This window comes from Pagrus pagrus, assembly GCF_965226575.1.
Source record: "Pagrus pagrus genome assembly, chromosome: 9".
Taxonomy (NCBI): Eukaryota; Metazoa; Chordata; class Actinopteri; order Spariformes; family Sparidae; genus Pagrus; species Pagrus pagrus.
The window spans coordinates 16,671,901-16,695,348 of record NC_140193.1 but is presented as its reverse complement, the minus strand read 5'-3'; the positions used below and the strand labels follow the sequence as shown (position 1 = coordinate 16,695,348).

General features: G+C 40.0%; 2 protein-coding genes across 4 annotated transcripts in view; both read right to left on the bottom strand.

The window, feature by feature from the left end:
* myo3b (myosin IIIB) overlaps positions 1-753 on the bottom strand; it is a gene marked incomplete at its 3' end in the record, with an annotated part of 73,069 nt that extends 72,316 nt beyond the window's left edge. For both annotated transcript variants that reach the window (XM_084361573.1, XM_084361574.1), the window contains exons 1-2: positions 682-753; positions 323-359 (exon numbers count right to left, since the gene is read on the bottom strand). In XM_084361573.1, coding sequence (XP_084217699.1) covers positions 323-359; positions 682-748 — 104 coding nt within the window. In that variant the 5' untranslated portion in view covers positions 749-753. The remainder of the gene's footprint in view (positions 1-322; positions 360-681) is intronic.
* Positions 754-2,700: 1,947 nt separating this feature from the next.
* The window catches only part of ubr3 (ubiquitin protein ligase E3 component n-recognin 3), a 46,710-nt gene continuing 25,962 nt past the window's right edge, over positions 2,701-23,448 (bottom strand). For both annotated transcript variants that reach the window (XM_084361279.1, XM_084361280.1), the window contains 11 exons: positions 22,916-23,052; positions 18,221-18,306; positions 14,418-14,523; positions 12,297-12,397; positions 11,337-11,461; positions 8,007-8,114; positions 7,637-7,762; positions 7,355-7,534; positions 6,177-6,386; positions 5,889-6,028; positions 2,701-4,657 (listed from right to left, as the gene is read on the bottom strand). In XM_084361279.1, coding sequence (XP_084217405.1) covers positions 4,540-4,657; positions 5,889-6,028; positions 6,177-6,386; positions 7,355-7,534; positions 7,637-7,762; positions 8,007-8,114; positions 11,337-11,461; positions 12,297-12,397; positions 14,418-14,523; positions 18,221-18,306; positions 22,916-23,052 — 1,437 coding nt within the window. In that variant the 3' untranslated portion in view covers positions 2,701-4,539. The remainder of the gene's footprint in view (positions 4,658-5,888; positions 6,029-6,176; positions 6,387-7,354; positions 7,535-7,636; positions 7,763-8,006; positions 8,115-11,336; positions 11,462-12,296; positions 12,398-14,417; positions 14,524-18,220; positions 18,307-22,915; positions 23,053-23,448) is intronic.

Below are 23,448 nucleotides of genomic sequence, written 5' to 3'. Positions count from 1 at the left end.
TTTTGTCTCTTACCCCTGTCCCTAATACTCTTCCATACACTTAGACATCCCTAGTGAATGTTTAAAAAACTTTCTGGCTCTCCAGTCAAAGTATTTTCAATGTCATCAAAAACACTCAAATGTATTTTCCCGCCATAGAAATCTACTCTGCACTACATTGCCTAAAATGCCATATGTTGAAGACCGTTTATGACATTTTTTTTTATCCGAGTCCTCCTGTCCCCACAACTTTTGAACACAAAATGAAGCACTTTAAAGTGAACAATAATTAAAGCTGGCAGTGAAGCTAACCGGCCTTGTGATGAGGTAACATGAGTCCTACCTTGTCTGTGCTGCCTCCGCTTTTCCATCTCTAAAATCTGCAAAACAGGAGAAACTGCGTCAGACATCAGCTGCTCACTGCCCAGTCCTGTACCCATCTCTGCATCCTCACAGCCAACACTGGAGACAAGTTTTACAATTGACCCTGACTGTTTTGGCTGTAACTAACATGTCTTTACATGCAGCTTACCGTTCATAGCTACATATCCGAACTGATTTCCCTGTTTACTCAGTGAAGGCTTTAATTATTAACAGTACCGACACCTGAGCACGCGGCCCTGCGGACCACAAGCTGACCCATATCACCTCCTCCAGGCCCTCAATGGTCTATTCACTCGCCTGTAGCAGCAGTGTACCTACCTGGACGGCGAGATAATGAGGAAATGTCCAGTGATGCTCGCCGTAGCACCGTCTGCAACAACAGCATCTCAGTGTGTGAAACCTGTGGCACAGTTTCGGTGGTTTTACGCGGATACAATCCTCCTCTGGTCCATAGTGTAAGTGTTTCTGTTTGTGTAATTGGCAGAAAAGAGAGGCTTTGTGTGGATATTGGTCATTAGCCAGAGGGCCTCCCTGCTTTATGAAACGTCGACCCAATTATCCTCAAAAGGCTCAATCACATGGCAGTGAAGTTTCCCTCTGGTGCCCTGAAAAGCGAGTGGACTATCATGTGCAACACTATACACTTATATTATCGATAGACCTTACTTTTATGCATTTTTAATTACTAATTTCCTCGTAATTTTACTCATAAAGCTGATTTTCTAGCTGCAAATGACAAGAAATGAGACAAAAAGCATAAGACTGGCAGTCTATTCTCTTAAAGTGGCATACACTGATATTTAAGTGATGTCAGTATTGTGCAATGATGCAGCTGATCAGTTGCATTAAGGAAATATTTTTAAAAACAAGCACGTAAAGTCTCATTATTCGTTCAAAGGGTCGCAGGTTTTGTGTTCAGAAGACATGATCTGATGAGCTCCAGTGAACTGAGACCCCTGGTGGACAGTTGGAGGTCTGTATCTACCAGTCACATCTCCTCACTGTAGGACACTAGACCATTATAGAGTCATATTTGAGCTTCGTGGGGCTGAGTTGAGCAGACAGGAAATCCTCTTTCCTCTGATCTGTCTAGTACTGGTGTCAGTCAGGTTTTTGGAAAATTACATCATCTACACCTGCTGGAAGGAGAATGATAGTGTTGTTATCTGCAGCAGAGAAAGATGAAGATTTTAATGAGCGGTGGAATGTAATGAAGTTCATTTACTCAAGTACTGTCGGCCTTCTTAGGTACACATGTTAGGCGATTGTACTTTTGGTCATTTTGCTGCATCTATTGGACAACTTTAGTTAGGCTTTAACATTTTTGCACAATCATGCGAGTGGCTGAAATAGTCAATTAATCAATCATTTCCCTAGTCAAAAAGTCCTATAGGGTTTTCATGAGGCCCTTTCCAATTTCTTTGGGATTCCCATAAATTTATTTTAAAAAATCCTCCAATAAGAAAAATGTTTGGTTCTTTTAGGATTTCCTCAGTCCGAGTGGAAATCTGTTTTAATTCTATTGGTTCAAATAAAATCCTTTAGGATTCCCAAACATTTCCTAGGAATTCTTCATGAAGAGGTTTAGGTTCTTTAAGGATTTCCACAGTAATCAGAAATCAGTATTTTTCGATCAGTTTCAATAAAATCTTTTAGGATTTTCATAGAAGATATTCAAAGGAATCCTATGACGCTATATCCCCTTTATCAGAAAAAATGTTTGGTGCTTGTAGGATTTTCACAGTCATATTGCTTTTATTGGATCTTACAACCATTTTATACTTCTTGATTAATTTTTACAAGAACCTTAGAGGGATAATCATTGTCATGTCCTGTGGTGTAATGCAAGCTCTGGTTATAATAATAACAACAACAATAATGTTAACAACTGTTGGTGCTTATTTTTATTATTTTAATTAGTATAGTAATTTTTTATACTTACATACATTTACCTTTGTCCTGTCCCATGTAAGTCATAATTATGAAAAGTACAAATTATGACATAAATTTTAACTAATCTCACAACAATGACTTTTTATCTCATAATTTTTATTTGTGATGGGAATATTTTATTCATCAAGCTTAGTGTTCATCTCATTTTCTTTTTTTCATTAACTGGCAGAAATGGTCTTCCATACTTAACTTCAGAAAAGGATCTGAATACTTCCTCCATCAGCAATTTTGATATTTGACAAAAGCAACTATGACACTGCAAGAACACAAGACATAACTAATACAGTATCACTGCTCTAATAAGGTGAGCATGAGAGCAGACAAGGTAATTCATTGTACCGCTTAAAGAAAAAACTGACAACAGAAAACAAAACAGGACACAAATCAGTGTGATTATATTTTATTCACATATGTTACATTTTGCATTAAATGTCCAAGTCATACTTTCTGATCAAACTCAGAAAGTTTGAGTCAGCACCTACAGTAATGTACTGTATTCTCTCTTCATTCATACAGGAGAACACACACAAGAGCTTTCAGTTACAATTTACACCCATTACTCGTTGGCTATTTGGTTGCGGTCATTTACAAAGTGGGTACTGCGAAATAAAGAAAGAAGAGGAGAAACTCAGTAAACAGAAAAAGCAGCATGCATGAATTCAAGAGGAAAGTTTTTCAAGTGTTAACTTAGAGATTCCTCGATGCAGCATGATGCGGCCCAGCATTTGAAAACCAGATATCAGCGGTATGCCGTGTATCACTCGCAAAAAAAATAACGCTAATCTTGCAGGCACGACTGGATAGACTTCCTCTCTTCCAGAAAAAAAAAAAGATGATAATCAGAAAATTAAGTAGCTAAGACACTTAAATAATGGTGGCTTAAAGGATGTCATGCACAGTGTATAACGGATACTCAAGTCTGATAATCTTGTGACGTTGGAATGCAACTATAAATCACAACTAGGAGATGCGTGAAGAAGGGATAGTCATCACAATAAATGTTCCATACTGGAGTTAGGACTCGACAATTGAAAGCAAATCAGGAAAACAACTTTTTGACAGCACAGAAACATGAAAAGTATTGGCATTTCTTCTCAAGGACAGCTTTCATTTCATTAAGTTTAGTATACTTTGACAGATCCAATAGAATATTTCTGCTCTCATATAGTGTTCAGCTTCGACAGCAAATCTCTGCAATGAAATTTCCTTTTCTAACAAAAGTATGCTACTGAAATTCTGAATGTTTGACTTCAGGTTTTTGTGGAGCAAAGACAACAAATGTTTGATTATTCATTGTTGTCTGCATTTGAGCGTCTTCTTCAGAACCAACCAGAAAAAAAAAAAGAAACAAAACGATATTAGGCAAGACTACAAAAAGTGTAGTGAGCATAATGAGGTGACCGCATACCCCCTTAGACATTAAAGAGTGAATTGAGTCGACATTCCCAGCCATCTACCAAAAAACTCAAAGCACGACCTTAGAAAAAAAAATCTTCACAAAAGTTAAAATTACTTACTTGAACAATGAGCAGCAGCATTTATTTAAATATCTAAAACTTATCTTAAACAGCAAAAAAAAACGAAACAAAAAAAATTCCTGAGGATGGATTGCAACTAGACCCATAAAAAGAGTCTTTGCTTGTTTGCAAAAAAACTCTAGTGTTTTGATGGGTGGACTTGTCCTGCCTACCATCACATGTCAGCAGACAATGAGTGCACATTGCAATAACATCGCCACACTCATCAGGAGCTTGAAACTCATGCCAGCACAGCAGAGCACATTTCGATAAATAAAAGGGATATGCATTAACATCGTCATAAATGGTGCAAAAAGGAACCAAACTTTGCAGGGACACTCAGCACTTGATATATATATATTTTTTTAACCCAAATAAATACGACAGGCTTCAACAGCCTGTTCCAAACCAATTGAATTTCTGGGCAAAGTTGTGCTTTTTTTTTTTACTTGGATCTTCTCGAATTATTCCCTGTTGAAAACCACACAATAAACCACTTAAACACACACACGTGTTAATCTTTAGGCATGATTGTACACCAAACTTCACATAAACCAAGGCTGTGGCAGCAAAACCCTCGTTAGATGTTTGTGTTTATCACGTTTGAGAGTTCCCAAATATTTTGATCGAGGCAGACACATGAGCCAAGGGGGGAAAAAAATCTTCTCCGTCACGGGTTGCTGTTTTCAGTGGACTTTGGAAGATCTTAGAGTCCATTATAGTGAGGCCCCCACCGCTTATTGATGTGATCAAAGGTGTGTGAAACCCACTGTTGCTCCAACACTCGATACCTCTCTTCACATAAGAAGAGAGGTTTGCCACGGCTGCAGAAAGGCCAAATGGAAAAAAACATGAGTGAGTTTGTTTTCTCTGCAGCAACAAGTATCAAAAATAGAGCCGTGTCCCAATTTTATACTAGATCCTGATTCTGAGAAGGTTGTGACCAAGTTGTGTGTTTGTACTTCTCTATGGACTCTATTATGTTATGGTGATGTAATGATGAGTTATTTTATGTTCTGAGTACGGGTGTCATGATTCTCCAAATCTGCAATTCGATTTGACTTTTGATTCTAAGGTCACGATTTGATGCGATTTTCGATTCAGACACATTTTTCAGTACTGACAGATATGCCATTGTGAGACTCACAAGTTTAAAAGATCACTGTTTTATGCCCAGACAACTGTCATTTACATTTTGAAAGTATTCAGCAACAGCTTGACTTTATCCTGGTGGCTTTTTGCAGATTAGGGTCAGCCAAGTTCACATAATATTCACCGAAAAAATAAAGATTCGATAAAGAGTTTAGCAAAAAATACCACCCTGCAGGGATTTACAATAAACAAGAAAAGATAGAAATTCAGAAGTTTGGTTTCTCAGATCTGTTCAAAGTAAACCCTCTTCCCAAACAAATCAATAAAGGATCTCTGAAAAATAGAAAATAAACACAACATCTTCGACGCTGCTGGTGTCACCTTCAATACCAGACAACTGCGCACAGGATAAGTGTCTGAGAGTGCAGCTGGAGGCTATGGTAAGCTAGCTGCGTCATCTTTGATGTGTTTTTCCTCGGACGTGTGCTGGGCGTGCACAATTAGGCGGCAGTGAAGACAATAAAAATACAGGAAGAATCACCACTCCTGCTTTTGAGTTTGATGATCAAACTTGAAAGCTCATTGCAATTGATTTTTCGATTTAGAATCAAAATCATGGCACCCCGAGTCCTGAGTGTTCTGTTGATGTACGCACAGCGCTCCGCAGAAAGACACTGAAGGAGCTGCTAACTATTGGAAAAGTTGGAAAACTTGTTATTGTCTTTGCGAAACTTAATTCTGAAATCTGTCAGCACATGCTGCATCATTCTGTATTGGTTAAAAAAATGGCAAAGTAAACTGATTTCTTATACACTACCTACAATTATACTATACTATGACGTTTAGTAAATGTATACAATGTGTATGTATAATGGAAGTGGGACACACACACAGTAGTATATAAATGTTTTATCTGTGTAAAGCCCTCTGCACAATACTGTGACGTGGCGTGACGTGTCATACCGTAAATCGCGGTCCTCCTCTCCGTGGGCATCAAGGTAAACAGAACCCCACAGGCAGAAACGATGTCCACGGATGATGATGATGACTGAGGCATTTATCAGTAGAAAGATGCCTGTAGCTGCGCCACAATGTTGGGAGTGCTGCATGTGACAAAATGAAAAATAAATAAAGATTTAAAAATCCTGACACTTTCAAAATGTTTACAAGAAGTGCATTCAGCTTGCACTTCGGTTTAACATGAGTCATTTATTAAGTAGGTTTTGTTACAGTTACTACTGGGAAACTTACCAAAACACATTCACAGGTACCCTGCTGTTTGCAGCATACGCCTTTGAGACAGACGAAGGCGCCGCAAACGAGGCAGAGTGCAGGGTCTTTTGGCACCTTTTTGCAGGCAGTGCAGGCCTTCCTGTGATAGTATTGGAAGATGATATTGTAGTTGTCGGGTAGCTGGAGAAGGTGGGGGGCTGCCCACTCAGGATCCTGGACAAGCAAGGTCTTCAGAGGAGAGGAAAGACAGAGGTATGTAAACTATACAGTATTCAGGCCATACATTTATTGTGCTACAGCCTTTAATACTTTTTCTCCTCCTCCCAGAAACTCATGATCTTCAGACGTATCAGCTTTAGTCCCCTACAGTAATCATCATCAGTATAAGACTGATCACAAAAGATGAAATGTCTAAAACTCTGAAATATACAATAAACGGTGCTTATTTATTCTAATGCTATCTTTCACCTGATCTGAACCTTCCTTGTTTTTATGTCCTTCAGCTCTCAGATGTAATAATAACAAATGTCCCATGTTAAGTATTAGAAACCTAAATTGACATGCAAGACTCTCCGTGAAATGATGTAAAACATTGAAGGTCATTGCAACACAGTGAATGACGAGGGCATAAGACACATGGCTAGCTCTGCAGTCGTTCTCCTCAGAGACACCTTGTCAACCAAGGCTGAAACTAATTTCAGAGTGTCAGGAGCACTCACGTTACATGAATCGTTTACAGGATATGAAGTTCAAAATTCATGGTTTGAATATTTAATACCTGAGAGAGTCTTTATACCATTTCTTCGAAAACCTCCTAATTGTAAACACAATTTATCATTCGACAATTTTCTGAATTTAAACCAATGCAGCAAAAAACTTGGCACCTCTTCCAAGTTTTTCCAGTGTGCAGCAACATTTACGCAACATTTACATTCAGCTCTTACCTGAATAAAAGAGATGCATTTTATTTATTTACAAGGGCACTCCTCCGCCAAGGCCCAACAAGCCCCCTTAATACAATCAAGTCTAGTCCAATATCAAATAAAACATGTTTAAATCAATTAGATCTGGATTTTTATTTGGATCCACATCAAATTATACTCACTCCAGCCACCTAAATATGCCCGATTCTTTTCATCAAGGTCTATGCATTATTTCCTGAGAAATTAACCAAAAATGTAGAAAAAACAGCCTACCAATGATTGCTCAGCCTGCATCTGAGAGAGCCCTGTGACCTCAGTACACCACTGTGTCACCAAGTCAAAGGCGCCAACTGGCCACTGCAGACACGAGGCACTGTGCACGATGTTGGAAGGCTGAGGGGCCGACGGTAGGAGCCCCAAACACACTGCCAAGGATGAGAACTCCTCCTCCTCCTGAGAAGACACAAACAAGAAAAGAGCTGTGAGGTCATTCTCTTTGCTTTCACAAGCACCCATAGTTTCTGCAGGTAGGATGACACTTATGATGAAACGTACCAGGCAGCCTGTCAGGTTGTCTCCGTAAAGGTGATGCTGCAGAAGGCAGGAGAGGCGAAGGAAGGGCAGGCAGAACTGCTGGAGGCTAAACTCGATAGACTGCGGGGACCACACACTGGAGATCAGCTGTAGAGGGAAACAACAGTAACACTTGATCAATAAGCCGCCAACAGCTCGCTGATAATACTGTGATGTATATCTCCCCTGGAGATCAGTGGAGATATTAGACCACCGTCTCTCAGGGTAATAGCCAATTCATTGTTTGAGAGAAAACGACAAAGAGCAGAACAGAAGGGGAGAGAGAGAGAGAGAGCGCCATCCTGAAGGCAGTTATGTTCTCGAGAGCTAAACAGTCATTTTAGTGACTCACCATTGAAGTTTCCTCAGCGTTCACCTTGTAGACACTCTTGTCCGTAGAGAGATCACTGATAACATGACTGAGCAGCGCTTCAAAAGATTTCTCAGCGTTCGCAGAATTCTGTTGAAGAAAATCAGAATGCAGGATGTCAGACATATGTCATTAAACAAAGATTTTAAAATTAATCTGCCCTGCAATCCTATTTGATAGTCAACAAACACAAGCTTCAGTCTGTTTATTCCCTGTCTGAGCTATATTAAGATGCAAGGATTAAACCAAGTAGTTTTTTGCTGGCTATTAAAAAAATGTGTAGGGGTGCACGATATTGGATTTTTCATGTTGCCCACAGACAACAATGACACATCCTCATTTGATTGTGGTCTCCATCCATACACAGACAGATGGCAAAGAAAAAACCAACATGAAGAGTATTAGTATTCAGTGGCTTCAGTGGGGCCTGCCTCCAGACCTTTCAACCATTGCCCACATTGTTTCAGTGATTTAAATAGGCCATTTTTCTCCCAGTTAGTAAAACCGACCGATCTGAGCTTTGCAGGGATTAAGAGGGGACCTGAGCTCCTTGTGGCAGAGCCAGAAAAAACAGCCTCGTCTGTTAGAAGTAGAGACAGAAAAATGGTGACAAGTGTGAATGAGATTTACACAAATGTTGTACGGTGACTTAAAGTCACTTAAACTTAAATCAGCATATTTCCATAATCACTTTGACATACTTTAAGTTAGCTGCTCATAGCAACAGAAACCACAGCTTCTCTATCAACTGCTGATTGGCTAAGGCAAAAAGAAAAGAAAACAAACCTCCCATGGCTTTAAGGAACTGGTGAACATGAACACAATGTCTAGTGATATTGCATATCTGTAGTCTTATCTTTCAGCACTTCACGTATTGTAGCGAATCTGCTATCTCTCCTTCTGGCTGAGCCATTGCCTCCTCACCACCCTCCTCGTCTGGGTTGGCAGCCTTTGTAAGGTAGACTTCGATATCCAAATCTTCCTTTTTACCTCTCTGTTGTGACTTAGAACAACCCCTATCCTTTCACCCTTCAACATTCCAACTTGCTTAAGTAATTATTAGTTTTAATAACTTGAATTTAGGTAAGTTTACCAGAAGTGGGCTAAAGGTTTACACAGCCATCAACAACTTTTAGCCACCAAACTCCCCAGCCTACAAGTCTCTTACACTCTTCTGGAAGGGTTTAACAGTGTTCTCCTTGAACTGGTGGAGAGTGCTGTCTAACACGAAGCCCAAAATCGCCCAGCAGGTGTTCAATTGTGATTTGAAACTTTAAAAGGCCATAACATATGATCACTTTCATACTAAAACCAAATACTTTCTAATTAGTCAATCCAATGAGCTCACAGATGTGTATATGTGTATGTATCACAGCCTACAGGGCCTAAGAAGTTGATAAGACAATAAAATAGAATAAATAAATAAAATAGCCATGGCGGTATCAACCTGTTGTCAGTAAATAAATGTCTCAAATCTGAATATACAATGTAGACCACATTGCTTCACTTCCTGGTCCTCCTCTCAAGTATAAAGTACGCTGTAGAATATAATGGCTTATGCACAATAAGGAGAAGACAATGATTCTTCTGTAGAAAGTAACATCTGATAAGAGATCGAGACATTATTGAACGCGAGTTCTGATAAAAATCCTACTGGTTTGTTTGGCTAGTATTTTATTAGAGGAGAAGCTGCAAGTGTTTATCAGGCTGAAGGTAGAAGAATTTAAAACAGCAGTCTTATCTCGCCTGCTTGTCCTTTGTCATAGATTTATAGGGGAGGAATTTCAAGTCCTTGGGTTTTCTTTCCCCGTGGCTCTGATCTTTGTTCCCACTGCATATTCTGCAACAACTTCGATTTAATTGAAATGGCGTTCTACCAAATATGGATGCCGTCCTCATTGTGGATTTGAAATCCATCTTAATGACAGCCGGCACTACTGTTCATGACAGTGTAGCAGGAAGATACTAATCCACACCTCCATTATGGATGGAAACACCCTGAAGGGAAGGGTTTCAGCTATTTGTCTTTTGATATTCCAGCCAGCTCCTCACTAATACAGATTTAATAGACTGAAGACAGATAGCCAATTAATGCAACACTCTCCAGCAATCACACATTTCCAGATAATGAAGATCGATATTGTTAACTGTGGGGATCACGTAAATGAAACCGGAAGGGGCTCAATTCATCTCAATACTAAGTCATACGCAATGATTTACTGTCATTGTTGGCTGGTTCTAGGGCACAATCAGAGGATACAACTAGTTCAACAAGACTTAACACCAGTAGAAAGTTTTCCCCAGCAGGGTTGAAACTGAGCGGAAAATACAGTTATGGTTCAGTATTTGAAGTTTTTGTGCTCACATGTTGGGCCATAATCTTGATCTTGATTTTTAAGTGTAACATTATAAGATCATTTCCAGATATTTTGGAGCTGCCCAGTCATTCATTCATACTTGCAAGGAGGTAATATGAGCAATACCTACATTTTTAATTGACTATATCTATTAAAGATATTACTAACAGTAAGCAAGAAAGCTGCAACAATAAAAATGGTTACAGATCGAACCTCCAACAGAGACTGGCTGGATAGAGATGTTCAACGTCTGGAGAATTACTTTTTGCTACCGTTTCCGCTACTGTACAAACTTGCATGTATTTGAATCAGTATTACATATGTATAAATTCATAGTTGACCGACCATTCGTTAAACCATGTTCTGTTTTGTTGTATTTCTGTGTCTTAGTTTAGCGGTAAACTAACGGAAGTAAAGGAAAACCAACAAATCAGCAGGAACAAGAAATAAGCACCAGTCCGGAAAATGCACAATCCCCCATAATGTAGTGTACATATTAATACAAATGAGGTAAAGGGCGGCATATTTCATCACTGTCAGGGACGTCAGAACCTCAGGTGACCCTCTTTTCTGGTAACATCACTAAAGCCTCTGAGAAAGGACAAGATAAAGGACCTACTGTACTGCCTAGAAAATAAAAGGAGATAACTTTGGCACCAGCATTTCATTATTGATTAGGGCTACATTCCAAATCTCATACTTTTACTTTATACTTCTGTACGTGAAAAGTGAAAAGTGCAGAGGATTGTGTGTCGGAATAGCCAGAAAAGCATACTGGTTTGCATACTGCAAAATGCGACCAGATGCAAGAGAACATCCTGGTGTTTTTGGAACACTGCGTTTGACATACTATGTATTGGACATAGTAAATCTTCTGGCTTACTAATAATAGGGTATTATGGGTATTGGAGCGCAGCCCAGGTCTCAGGCTACTCTAACGTGATTTCACTCTTACCTTCTTAAGTGCTCCAGCTGTGCTCCAGGCGTGCCTTTCTTCTGGGCTGAACTTGGACGACTGCGCAGCCAGAGCCTGGGTGAACTGCAGGTTGTACAGCATCTTCACCACACAGGTAAAGTGCTCTGCACAGGGAGAGAAGGTGACTCTGATAATTAGCAAAGAATGAATTCATGACTTCAATATGCAAGCCTACGTCATTTTGAATTTAAAGATCTTATAGCCTGAAAAAAACAGTTAACGGTGGTTGGCAGCTATTCACCAGAGCATTGTATTTGGTCTCTCAGTTCATCACAGAGAGCCTCACTCAACAGTGTGCAGGATAATTAGCAGAGCGTTTCAGGTGGAAAATGTAGGCTGACAGATATTTAAGTTTGGTTTAAAGAACAACAAAGAGCCCCATTTGTTTTCTTCTACAGCAAAGGGCTGCTGTCAGCTCCACTGTCCTGGTCAAATGTCAGTACACACAATTAAAAGGCAGAACTTAAAAAAAAGGAGGCAATCAGAGGTATTGCAGACTTTCTTACAGAGTATATTCAATTTCAAGCATATTCATAAACTTTCAAGACTTTGTACAAACCCTGAAATCACAAATTTTAATGCTAAGGATATCTGACTAGAATGCCTGTTGCGACACAACTCCCATTAAACATGACCGCAGAGTGTTGGGCCAGGTCTTTAGGTGGCCCTTCGCCTCTTCTGGTGAAGGGCTAAGATGGAGGAGATGCAGCAGCCGGCCATAGATGAAGGGCACACAAAGGAGGTGGAGCCCACCCATCACCAGGGTCGAGTCTCTCTGATCCTCACAGCCAAATAACAGCAACAGGAGCACAGATAAGAGATGTGAAATGCTTCTTTCCAGCACTCAGCCCTGATTACTCCTGATAATGGGGCTGCCCTTGTGGAGCAGCCACTGAGAGACTCTCTTGTAGTGTCGTGATGCAGACGTAAGAACGGTACCTTTTCTCAGCGGCTGTGGCATTGTTAGCACAAAGATAATCAGGAGGGATGGAACATCTCGAAACAGCATTGGTACCTCAGGTCTCTCTTCATCAAAGCCACTGCAAAACAAAGCAAAGGAGCTTTTCATTAAATCACAAGTATTGTACAAATATGTAGTCCCAGGTCAAGAAGCTATTTTATTTAACAGTATTGGTTAAAACCACTCTTAATACCACAGTTATAGACAAGCACTGCCTCTCTACATTTTTTAGTTTAATGGATTTTATTCTTCCATTGCAGAGTCGCAACTTAACAACCCATCATTCACCTCTTGTGCATGATGAACTTTATAAATTAGGCAGCAGAATTGGCTCTCTAATAACTTAAATGATTCAACTGATGCGAAAATGTTTTAGTGAATTCACTGTGTTCAAGCTGGTTATTAAGGCCTCAACAGCATATTCCATTTCAAAAACCAGCAGTGATAGAGCCCCAGAGAGAACAGTAATCAATCCTCTTTCTTACCATCATAATAGTTTTATCTCTCCTATATCATGTGAGCACAGCTGCTCTCTTCCCCTCCACATGTGAGTAAAGCCATTTATGTAAACTAGAGATGCAACAATCGGTCGATTCATCGAACAGTCAGTTGAAAGAAAATTAACTGCCAACTATGTTTTATAATTGATCAATCATTTCAGTAATTTTCAAGCAAAAATGTCAAACATTTGCTGGTTCCAGCTTCGTCAATGTAAGAATTTGCATCTGTGTCATTCATGATTGAAAATGAAAACTCTTTAGGTTTTGGGAGTGTCAGTCAGACATAAGAAGCAATGTGAAGATGCCACTGTGGCACCCTGGAGCCCTGCAATCACCATATTAATATATAATTGAAATATTAGTCAGTTGCAGCCCTGAATGTCACCTATGTCTGAATGCCAAAAAGCAATCACTTTATTAGCTTGATGAGGGCGGCAAAGCTACATGTCTGAAAAGGATTCTAGAAATGTATGAGAGCAAAGGTCTGGCTGTGTATATAGCTTCAAATTTGCTTAACAAACACATGGCTTGAAAAGACTCATTCCTTCCATTTTCCAACCACTTCTTTAATGTAGCCACAGTTACATGTTCACATTGTGTGCCATCTCCATTTAAATGTCTTCTGTTCTGTTGACGATTCGGCGAGCTTCCACTCTGCTCTTGAAAGGCCTCGGGGGGTTTTCAATGAGAGGAACTGCACTTAAAGAATAATACCTTCCATTACCAAAGCACTCACCAGTTAATTCCACTGTGCACTGGAGGAAAGTCTCTGAAGACAGAGCTTTCAACCACTGCATACAAACTACACTCGCATAATGTGAAATCTTCATATACTCCTCTTTGGTGTATCGAATAGAAATAAGGCAAGAGCAATGTTTTGGAACATCTCTCTCCGTCCTATTTAACTAGGCTAGATCAGGTTGACTGCCTTAGGGTGTCAATGACACTGCTCCCTCCCAAAGTATTTTTAAACACCAAATGGCTCCTCTGAGAATACTCTACGGCCGCAAGCTCTTTGATAGTAACAGGTGTAAAAGCTGTCTCACAACACTAACAGGGAGGAAAGGTTGTTCAAGCTCATCCTGCATTGTTAAGTGCTGCCAGTAGCTTTTTCTGTGCATAAAAACAGCATGTTTTGACGTACACCAGTGATTCAAGACAGATAAAGACAGTGTGTGTGGTAGAAACTAAGTCCTTTGTGTTTTCCTAAATACAGGTTTCTGTTGGAGCCAGTTGAGTAGAGATGCCATGCTAGTGTGGTGCTGGCGTGGTGCTGGCGTGGTGCTCTCAGTACAGTAAATTTGACAGGGTCGTTTTGCTCTCTGTGGAGTGCCCGGTAATTTGCCAGATGCAGCAATTATCGGTATCTATGGAAACCACGGACGGTCCCTTTTCTGTTTTTAGCTCCTCTTTGTGTGGAGGAAAAGCTGTCGGGGGTGCAGGAGGAAATGGTGGTGTTTAGAGAAAGAGATGGAGAGAGAGAGAGAGGACAAAGTGGTGCTTTGATTGCATGTTTATTTGAGGAAGGAAAAAAATGTGAGAGAAAGTAAAGACTGAAGAATGTAGGAACAGATTTATAGATTTACTGTTGGCACTCACTCTGCCTCTCTGCTTTGTGCAACCTGAGTCAGCTTAGTCCAGGGGTTGTAGGCTGAATCTATGCTGTACAGACGCATGTGCATGGCCAGCACATGAAACAGCTGATCTGTAAGAGGGGGGGAAAAAACAAAAGCACGTCGTTATGTTCCAACAAGGGCTGACAGGAACAAAAACCAGCAAGTCTCTGTTTATCTCAGTGTCCATTGTCGCACCCCACCAGCAACCGGTGTAGATCAAATGATGAAAGCAGCTGACTTGAACGGGACTACAGGCTAATGGTTTGGCTCAGATAAAACCAGGCCAGGCCAGATGGATACATGGCAGTGCTCGATAGCCTCGAGCAATTCTTTGGTCAGGTCACACCTGTTCGTTGTGGAACTAATGGAACATGAAGAGAGAGCCCTGCTGTAAATGCACAATCTCTCGTGTACACACTAGCTTTTAATAGCTGGACACTTCACACCCTCAATTGTCTTTATCTAGATCAAACCTGTTACAAGCACCAAAATTTATCACATTACACCAAAGTGCAGCACTCGTTTTAGATGTTAAGTGATACATTGCAACATGGAGAAATGTCCTTGCGTTTATTTTTAGTCCAGAAATAAATTAACCCACTTATTCTAATCATGAACTTCTTTTAAAAGCCAGATATTCAAGTTGCATAAGAGCAATAGATTTAAATCACTCTTGCCACCGAACAATCAGTTCCATTCAGTTTCATCTTTACATTAACGCAACAACATTCTGTACAAGCAAAACCTTTTTTGTTCAAAGAGCAGCGCTAATCCCATTTAATTTTGTTTAACAGGGAATTATGATGTTGTAATGCAGCAAAGTGCTTCAAACAATCAGCTCTGCAATTTCACTTGTGTGAACTATCAATACTTGGAGCAACACTGCCCTCCACAGGTTGACAGAGACACAGCACACAGTAAGCAAAGTGTCTGTCAGTCCCTCGTTGCGTCCCATTTGTCTTCACTATGGCTTGTTTCCTCTCTTTCCTCACTACCACTCAGCTCTTACCAGGAATGAACCAGGAAGAGTAGGCTAGGGAGAGAAGGAAAGGAAAGTCACGTACACAGATGCAAAGGGCTGATTACAAGCTTCAGGTCCAACATCTAATCACAGCTGTTGGTCCTTCGAGGAGTTTCTCTAAGTGATTGGTGTCATGGCATGTGAACACATTTTCAATTCTCACAATAAAGCATGTTATTCTGCTTCCTACACTACTCAGACAACAGCAAGACACTGGAGCACAAAGGAAAAGAGGAGATAATTTAGTAAAGGGAAAGGGACCCCTCACTTTGGTTTTTTGAGCTACACCAATTAGTCAACAAATCAATTAGTTGATTAGACGATCTAAAGAGTATTATTTACCAACAGGTTGCAAAATTAACTTCTTTGTTTGCCATCTAAATGGTAAGTGAATTTTCAAACATTACCAGCAACTCAATAGATTACCACTGCTTTTTTTGTTTTGGTCTGGCAGTGGGGGGCCAATTACATGTCTTACCAACATTTGGCTGGTCGGTGGTGTGTAAAGAGTCTTCATAGGAAATTATAATGAGCATTTTTCCTAATTTTCTAACATTTTAGTGATGAAATGATTACTCAGTTAATCATTAAAATAATTGCCATATAATATTGGAAATAATCATTAGTTGCAGCCCTATTTGGTTCCAGATGAGTCATCTGCATTTGCTGTCAGAACTCATAATAATCATGCTCGGCTCTCATTGTTGTGATCATAGACTGTAAAACACAGAGTGCCATTTGATATTTCCAGTTTAGCTGACATACACTTTGTTACTCATACACTGTCAAGAAAATAAGCCTTTTCACAGCAGACATTTTGAATGTACAAGCAGGTTAATCGCATTTGTTACCAATAACATTATGTCTGTGTGTATGACAGCAAGCCAGAATGCACGGCACCATGACCCTGAAACCAAAGTAGCTAAATGGAATTCAGCCATCATTAATTGTTTTATTTAAACACGTGCTTCCCTTTCTTTTTGATGTAGTCTTTTTCCACTGAATACAATTCTGCAAGTGCATTTAAATGTGTGCTCACGTTTCATGGCCGATATTTGACACGTGTGTCCTCTAGTTTTACATTAGGGCTGCACAATTAATCAAATATTACATGTAGAAACACATCAGGCACACATAAGGGGATCTAATAACATAAACTAGAATGGCTGTAGAGTCATTACCTCCACCAAGGCCCAATAGTCCCCTTTAATTCAATCAAGCCTAATCCAATATCAAACTCGATAGCCCTGTATCACTCTAAATATTAAACCACTCATAACTGCTTAGCCATAATTTAAGCTCGCCCAAACTTTCAAAGTTGAAGAAAGTGCAAAAAACATTCCTGGATCTTTATCCGGATCTGCACCAAAAGTTAATGGGGTCTTTTCTGGGCTGAGACTCATCCTCTGTTCAAGTTTAATGGAAATCCGTTCAGTAGTTTTTGTGTAGTCGTACTGACAAACCAACAAAACAACAAAAAAACTGATGTGTGAAAACCTAACCTCCTTGGCGGAGGTAATAACAGCTGTCAACACCACCAAGTACTGCAAGTCTGCACAAATGAGGTCAACATGATTTGCCTTTAAACTCCCTGCACAACGGCAGCCACATTGTCCCCAAGATTAATTCGAATATTTGCAGTTAAATAAACCAAGGACATGCTATTTGAAAGCAGGACTCTCTAGAGTTGACTGAGCCCATTTCAGGGGATTTGAAGGCAGCTTCACTCTGTGGTCCATCGTATCCTCATCAGTTGAACTGAAGAAGTGCCTACTGGGAAACAGGCTTAGGAACCCCATGAGCTCTCACAGTTAACACACCGCTTTCCTTCAAATCCATTTCCCTGAGAAGAACGAACACTAATGTACTGCAACTGAGTAAATTTGGCCGTCAGCACGGCTACACAGTTAATGTAGCTCACAAATGGCAAACCTCCAGTGTGAAATCTCTTTTCAGCCACTCAAGGATGACAGGCCATTTCACTGCAGCAGCAACAACTTTGACAGAATAATTAAACAAACAGAAAACTGAATGTAGCTTGTACAGCAAATTCGACCATGACACCTTCATACTCACTTTCTGTCGCAATATCCTACAAATATCTGAACAACTGATTTCAGCTGAGGAGTAATAATCAATACAATCAATGTTGGTAGCGTTTTCTTTGAGGTTCAACTAAAATCCGTTTTCATCCTCCCCTAGACGCATGCCCTTGTCAGCCATCACACAATCAACTAAAACAGCACTTGACCCATTTGTCTGCTTCATTTGCTCTGACTGCTCCCAACAGCTCACCTGGGACAACATCTATCCTTGCCTGCCATTGCTAATCGACCCTTTGTTTTTTCTCTTTATAATGGCTCAGCTGCAACATGGAAGAATGGGGTTGATCTCTAGTCAGAAACTTTATTATACAAAGGCCAACAGGAAATGACGTAAGGTCAATGACTATCATTGAGATTTAAAAGTTGAATACATGTGACATAGCACAGCAGTAGAGTACAATTTTATTCAAAAACAGTGAAAATACTGCAGGTCACTGAAAATCCACGGACAAAGAACAGTTAAACAATCAAAAATCAGCAAATAAAAGCATTTTAGCATAGTTTTGACTTTGTATCCAATCAGTCTTATTGAATGATACCATAGACATATCGATATTAGGTCATACTTAACATATTGTTTAGTAGTAAACTTATAAGATTTAGAAGAGAAACTGTAAGAACTGTAAGAAATAAAAGCTTAAGAGGTCTAGGAGTACTCACTGAGACATGAGCGTTTGGCAGCAGCACTGGCCCCTCCAGAGCACAAATTTCCTCCCCGGTGCACAAGTTCCAACTCCAGGTTGGTCCTGAGGAGACAGAGTCATGACTATTAGTTGGTAGAAGGTAGGCAGATGAAAACATTTCAACAGGAGTTCTTAAAACAACAAGATTGTTCATACTTTGCTTTCATAGAGGTAAGGTAAGGCAAGGCAATTTAATTTGTAGCCCCGCTGAGTCTTTTTTGAATCACTTTTCATCGGCGTAAATCATACAGCATTAGATTCCCTCAAAAAGTGAATCATCAGCCAATGTCTGCTGGCCAAAGAATGAGCTGGAAGCGGTTGTTCAATTAAATGAACCAGTGAGCCCCAAGTGTGCAAAACAATTGTGCAAAAGCTTTGCGACATGACGAAACATACTGTGTGACGATAAAAAAACATCTATTGTTTCAAATTATGCTCCAACAATTGTGTTGTTGTGTTGCAAATTACGCTCTTCACAACAATATTTTTCATCAATATGGATGACTCGTGGCATTCTTTCAAACAGCACACATGCAGGGAGGAAATCTGCATGAAGGTAACACAAACATGAAGAATGGTGAACGTGACAGAACAGGGTAATTCCAAACAGGATAATGATCCTACCAGCCATCACAAGATGAGGAGCTTGTTCCTAAAAGCAGGGCTAATTGTGTTGCCTTGATGTGGTTTGGGTATGAAGCCTGAAAACTGTACTTTGTCATACCACCAGACTACAGAGCAGCTTCTCTTCTCAGACTGAGACTCATTCACACTTAAACATATAAAACAGTTTATTTGTTTGCTTTTTCTTATGTAGTATAAAAGGTATCTAAACTCTTTTTCATTCTACAACCCTGATGTTGTAAAATGATTAGTAAATGAACCTTTAACCTTTTTAACCTTTATCTTCATAAGGGATCACCTTCATTGCACAATTGCTGCTCCCAATTCACTCTTGAGAAGCAAGTAGAAAACACTCATGTATTGCAGGTTACATGGGACTAGCCAGTGATACAAAATTGATCAATTTTGGCTGCAGTATTCCTTTAAAACCCGCCATTACAGCAGATCATGTGCACGTGTTAGAGAGCAGTATGGTGGTATTGGAATAAATGGCTGAGTATCATCATATTCAGCTTTTGGTTACGCCTGCCTCTTTAACCAGTTTGATTAGGAAGATGAAAGATGCTGCCTAGTCAAGCCATTTGCCATTTAATGCGCCTGTTTTGAAGCAGCAATTCCGTATCAAGTAAATGACAGCTTTCCAAGACTGATTTTGCACAAGCTGGACCATTAGCATAAAAGCTGTTCCAACCACAGTTCATGCATAATCCCCAATGTGAATTTACCATGCATATCCAAACACATTTCACTCCTGAATTTTAATTCGCCAACACCAAAACAGTGAAGAAATAAACTAAAACCTCCAACAAAGTACATAGATGGTGAAAAACAGATAGGCATCACTAAAATAGGACTGATCTGGGCCTATTTTCATCTCGCCAGTGGCCATTTCCTTCTATTGGGACAGGGAGGTGGGGGCAAATCCTTGGGTTTCCTGGGAGAAAAAGCAATTTCACATAGATAATGCAGCCACGGTGAAGCTCCATCTGGCTTTTGCTGATAAGAGCGCCCCGTTGACAAAGGAATTTTCCACTCCTCAGGCAATTTGCGCTGTTCATTGAACTTCAGAGAGCCAACAGGCACCCAGACACACTCAGGGGATCTTTCTGTTCAGGGTGGAGAGGTCTGAAGGAACCACAGCGCTGGGTGGGCAAAAGGTCTGGATGGTTACGCTCCAGGAAGGGCAGAGTTTTTGGAATGGGAGTGGTGAGAAGTTAGAGACCTCAAGGTGAACTGAAAGCCAGTCATGTCTCTGACGTGTTTCCTGCTTGTTGGAAAGATACAAATATCTGAGAGAGGACCGTGTAATTTTTTTCAAGATGATGCGAGTATAGAGAGTGACATGCAATAGGGCTGTACAGCATTAGAAAAACCTGACTTTGCAATATTTTGTTTTTCTGTGGTATTTATTGCAATAACTTGAATCGCTCTATTTGGAAAGACTTAATCATTATAGAATGATTCAGGTGATTTTGTAGGGGAGTGCTTTTTATTAAAGAACCAAAGTAGGCCCTGCTTTGTTTGATAACTTGATCAAAAATGACTGTGACTGGTAGTTCACTGTGTATGCAGAGCCTGCATGTCTCAAGTGACAAATACCACTTTTACACCAAAAATTGTCACGTTCATCATCACAAACACGCCTGAAAAACAGCAACAGTGAACAGTAGAGAGCAGCTGATCATATACCTTATCAAAATACATCCAGAAGACATTAAGCCTGTTTTATAAAGTCTTTATCAGGAACATTCTGAATAAGATGCATCGGTTTTTCAGGTGACGATGATGGAAGTAGCGAGGAGTGAAACATCTTGCTTCTTTCTCATCTCTGTTGAGAGCTGCACATGTGCAGTACCGATCAAGCAGCAGGCAAGGCTCAGTAAGTGACACGTAGGCTGCTGACAACGCATGTTGTAGCCTCAACAACATGCGTCCTAGCATCAAACCTGACAAGGTCCATAAATTAGCATATCCATCTGGGCATTGCGTTTTAATCACAGCTGATTGAAGCCAGAGCCAATATATACCTGTGACAACTGCAGAGTCATCTGATGCAGGAGTGAATGGCAGTAATCCCATTAAAGAAAAAAGCCAGATGTAGTGGGTTTGTCCAGTGTGAAAGTGATAAAACTTCCATGTATCCAAAAACCCTTAAAAGTGGACTAACTTAGACAGACTTCTCTTGTAGTCATGGAAAATAAGAAAGAACTGTGTGAGTTTTGTATCCAGCAGCAAAAAAGTTGTAGGGTTTACTGCTTTACTTGCATTTTACATCCCGCACTGTGACCCGCATACACACATTGCAATGCCGATGCTGAAACAATATATTGTGCAGCCCTAATAAGCAGTTAAGATTTTGTTCCAAAATCTGGAACATCACAATTGCATCATATGTGTCTTGACCACTAGCTCACCACAACATGCTGCAATATAATGTAAAGGAACTGTGTGAAGGAGCACTTAAAAATTCTGTCAGAGGAGGTTAAATGAATCCATACTCAGACAGACCTAATAAGTGAAGATACAGCAAGTGTCAACACTATTTTATTGTGGCCTAAAGGGAGAAAGCTGCTAATGGTGTTTCAGAGAGACACTGTTCTTGCAACACTTCCAGGACCAATGCAGCAGTCTAATGACAAGTATGAGGAAAACAAATCAACACCTTCACAGATCCCTGAACAAATTTGTAAAAAATGCAAAGAGATCCATACATTTGGTGCATCTACTAAGCAACAACTGCAGTATTGACTTTCAGTTCCATTTCAAGGCGTCTTTCTGCAGTAAAATGTTACTAAGCTCACACTCTGATACTAAGAAAGGACACCACTGTCTTTTTGCATGGACCATCATTGTTATTCAAGCTGAGGGGCTGGCATTAAGAGAGAAACAAAAGAGCAGGCAGACAATTTATCCCACTGCTCTCAACAGTCAGTGGTGTGTGTGCACGGGTGCAAAAATGTGTGAGATGGTGCAGAAAAAGGACCTCTAAGTTTGGGGACCGCAGACACAGAGAGATACTCCAATGACGGGGTTTTCTCACTCATTTTAAAAAGGCACACGACCCAAGCTGTTTTGGTCACCACCTAAGTCAAATTAAACCAACTAAATTACTTAATTCCAGATCTACTGGTTGTTGGTAATAATCAGTGGACTTCTAGCAAACTGAAATGTATTTCACATCATTTTAGACCGACAAACCAAACCCTGCTCCAAATATAGGTAAAACAGTGAATGTGATAAAGTCATTGCTCACAACAGATGTATGTACACATGCACAACTTCTGAAGTAGTATTTTGTCAAAATCCTTGCAAAGTAACAGGACAAATCAAAGAATTCCACCAGATTATGAAACTTGGTGGATTAACATCCTTGTTTATAAACACTTTTAAATTTTAAAGGGGTCTATATTCAATCCAACCACAACCCTTATTTGATAGGCTAGAGGGACAGGATCCATAGATCCATATACTGTACTTGCATTTATGCATCAACACATTCATTCATTTCCTGCCACTTATGCAGTTCTGGATCAGGCTGGCTTATCAAGAAGCTTCTCCTGTGGTAACCTGAGGTGTTCTGAGGCCAAATGGGAAACAAAACCCTTCTAGCATGTTCTGGGACTCTCCCCAGTTGCACAAGTCTAAAATACCTCCACATACAGTAGTGATGCCCATGAAGCATCACTATCATCAACTATTTTCATTTAACACCAAGGAGCTGTGGTTATACTACAATCTCACTCCTGTTAAGAATCACATATACCAATTCTGTGCATGTTCTCTGTTTTTTATACATTACATCAATGAAAAAACAATTTCCACAATTTCCTATTTCCTTGGGATTCTGGGAGCTGTCTCCCCGGTCAACACACACTGCCAGGGTCACTTTGGCAAAACACCACCAAGATGAGGTGTTTAGATGACACAAAAAGTAGGTATTACATGTTCTATTATCACCTCGAAGAATAAGAAGTTGTGAACATTTAGTGCAAAATCTACATGATCACTTTTAAGGAGGGTTCTATTAAAAATGTGACTCTGTCCTCACCTGGCCACGGAGTACATGAAGAGAAAATCATTGTCGGGTGAGCCAGGGTTCTTGCCATAGTCCATGTATTTCTTCTGGGTGGTGTTCTTGATGTCTTTAATAACAAACTCCATCTCTTTACTCAAGTTGGATTCCGTCTAGAAAAAAACAAGGATACAATGAGGTCAGCGTTGTCAAAATAAACAACTAAAGATCTGGCACAATAAGATGCATGAGAGAGATTTCACAACATCCTTGTAGTGTCAAATCAAATTTTGGGGAAGTTTTGAGCAGAAATTATTCACAATGAAGTCTATACTGTGGTGTTCTCTTAACTTTTAACTGTGGTTAGTAAAGGTTACACATTGTGTGAAGCATCGTCATAATTCAGTTTGTAAATTTCTGTCGCCCATCCGTATAGATTAGAGGTTCAGTGACAGAATTGTGCCGCAGGAAGTCATTGACACTTCAAGGATGTCAGTTGGATGATCAAACAGGGGCTTGTTTTTGTATTCTCAGAAAGAAGAACAGTCTCTGAGAAGCAGAACCGCCCT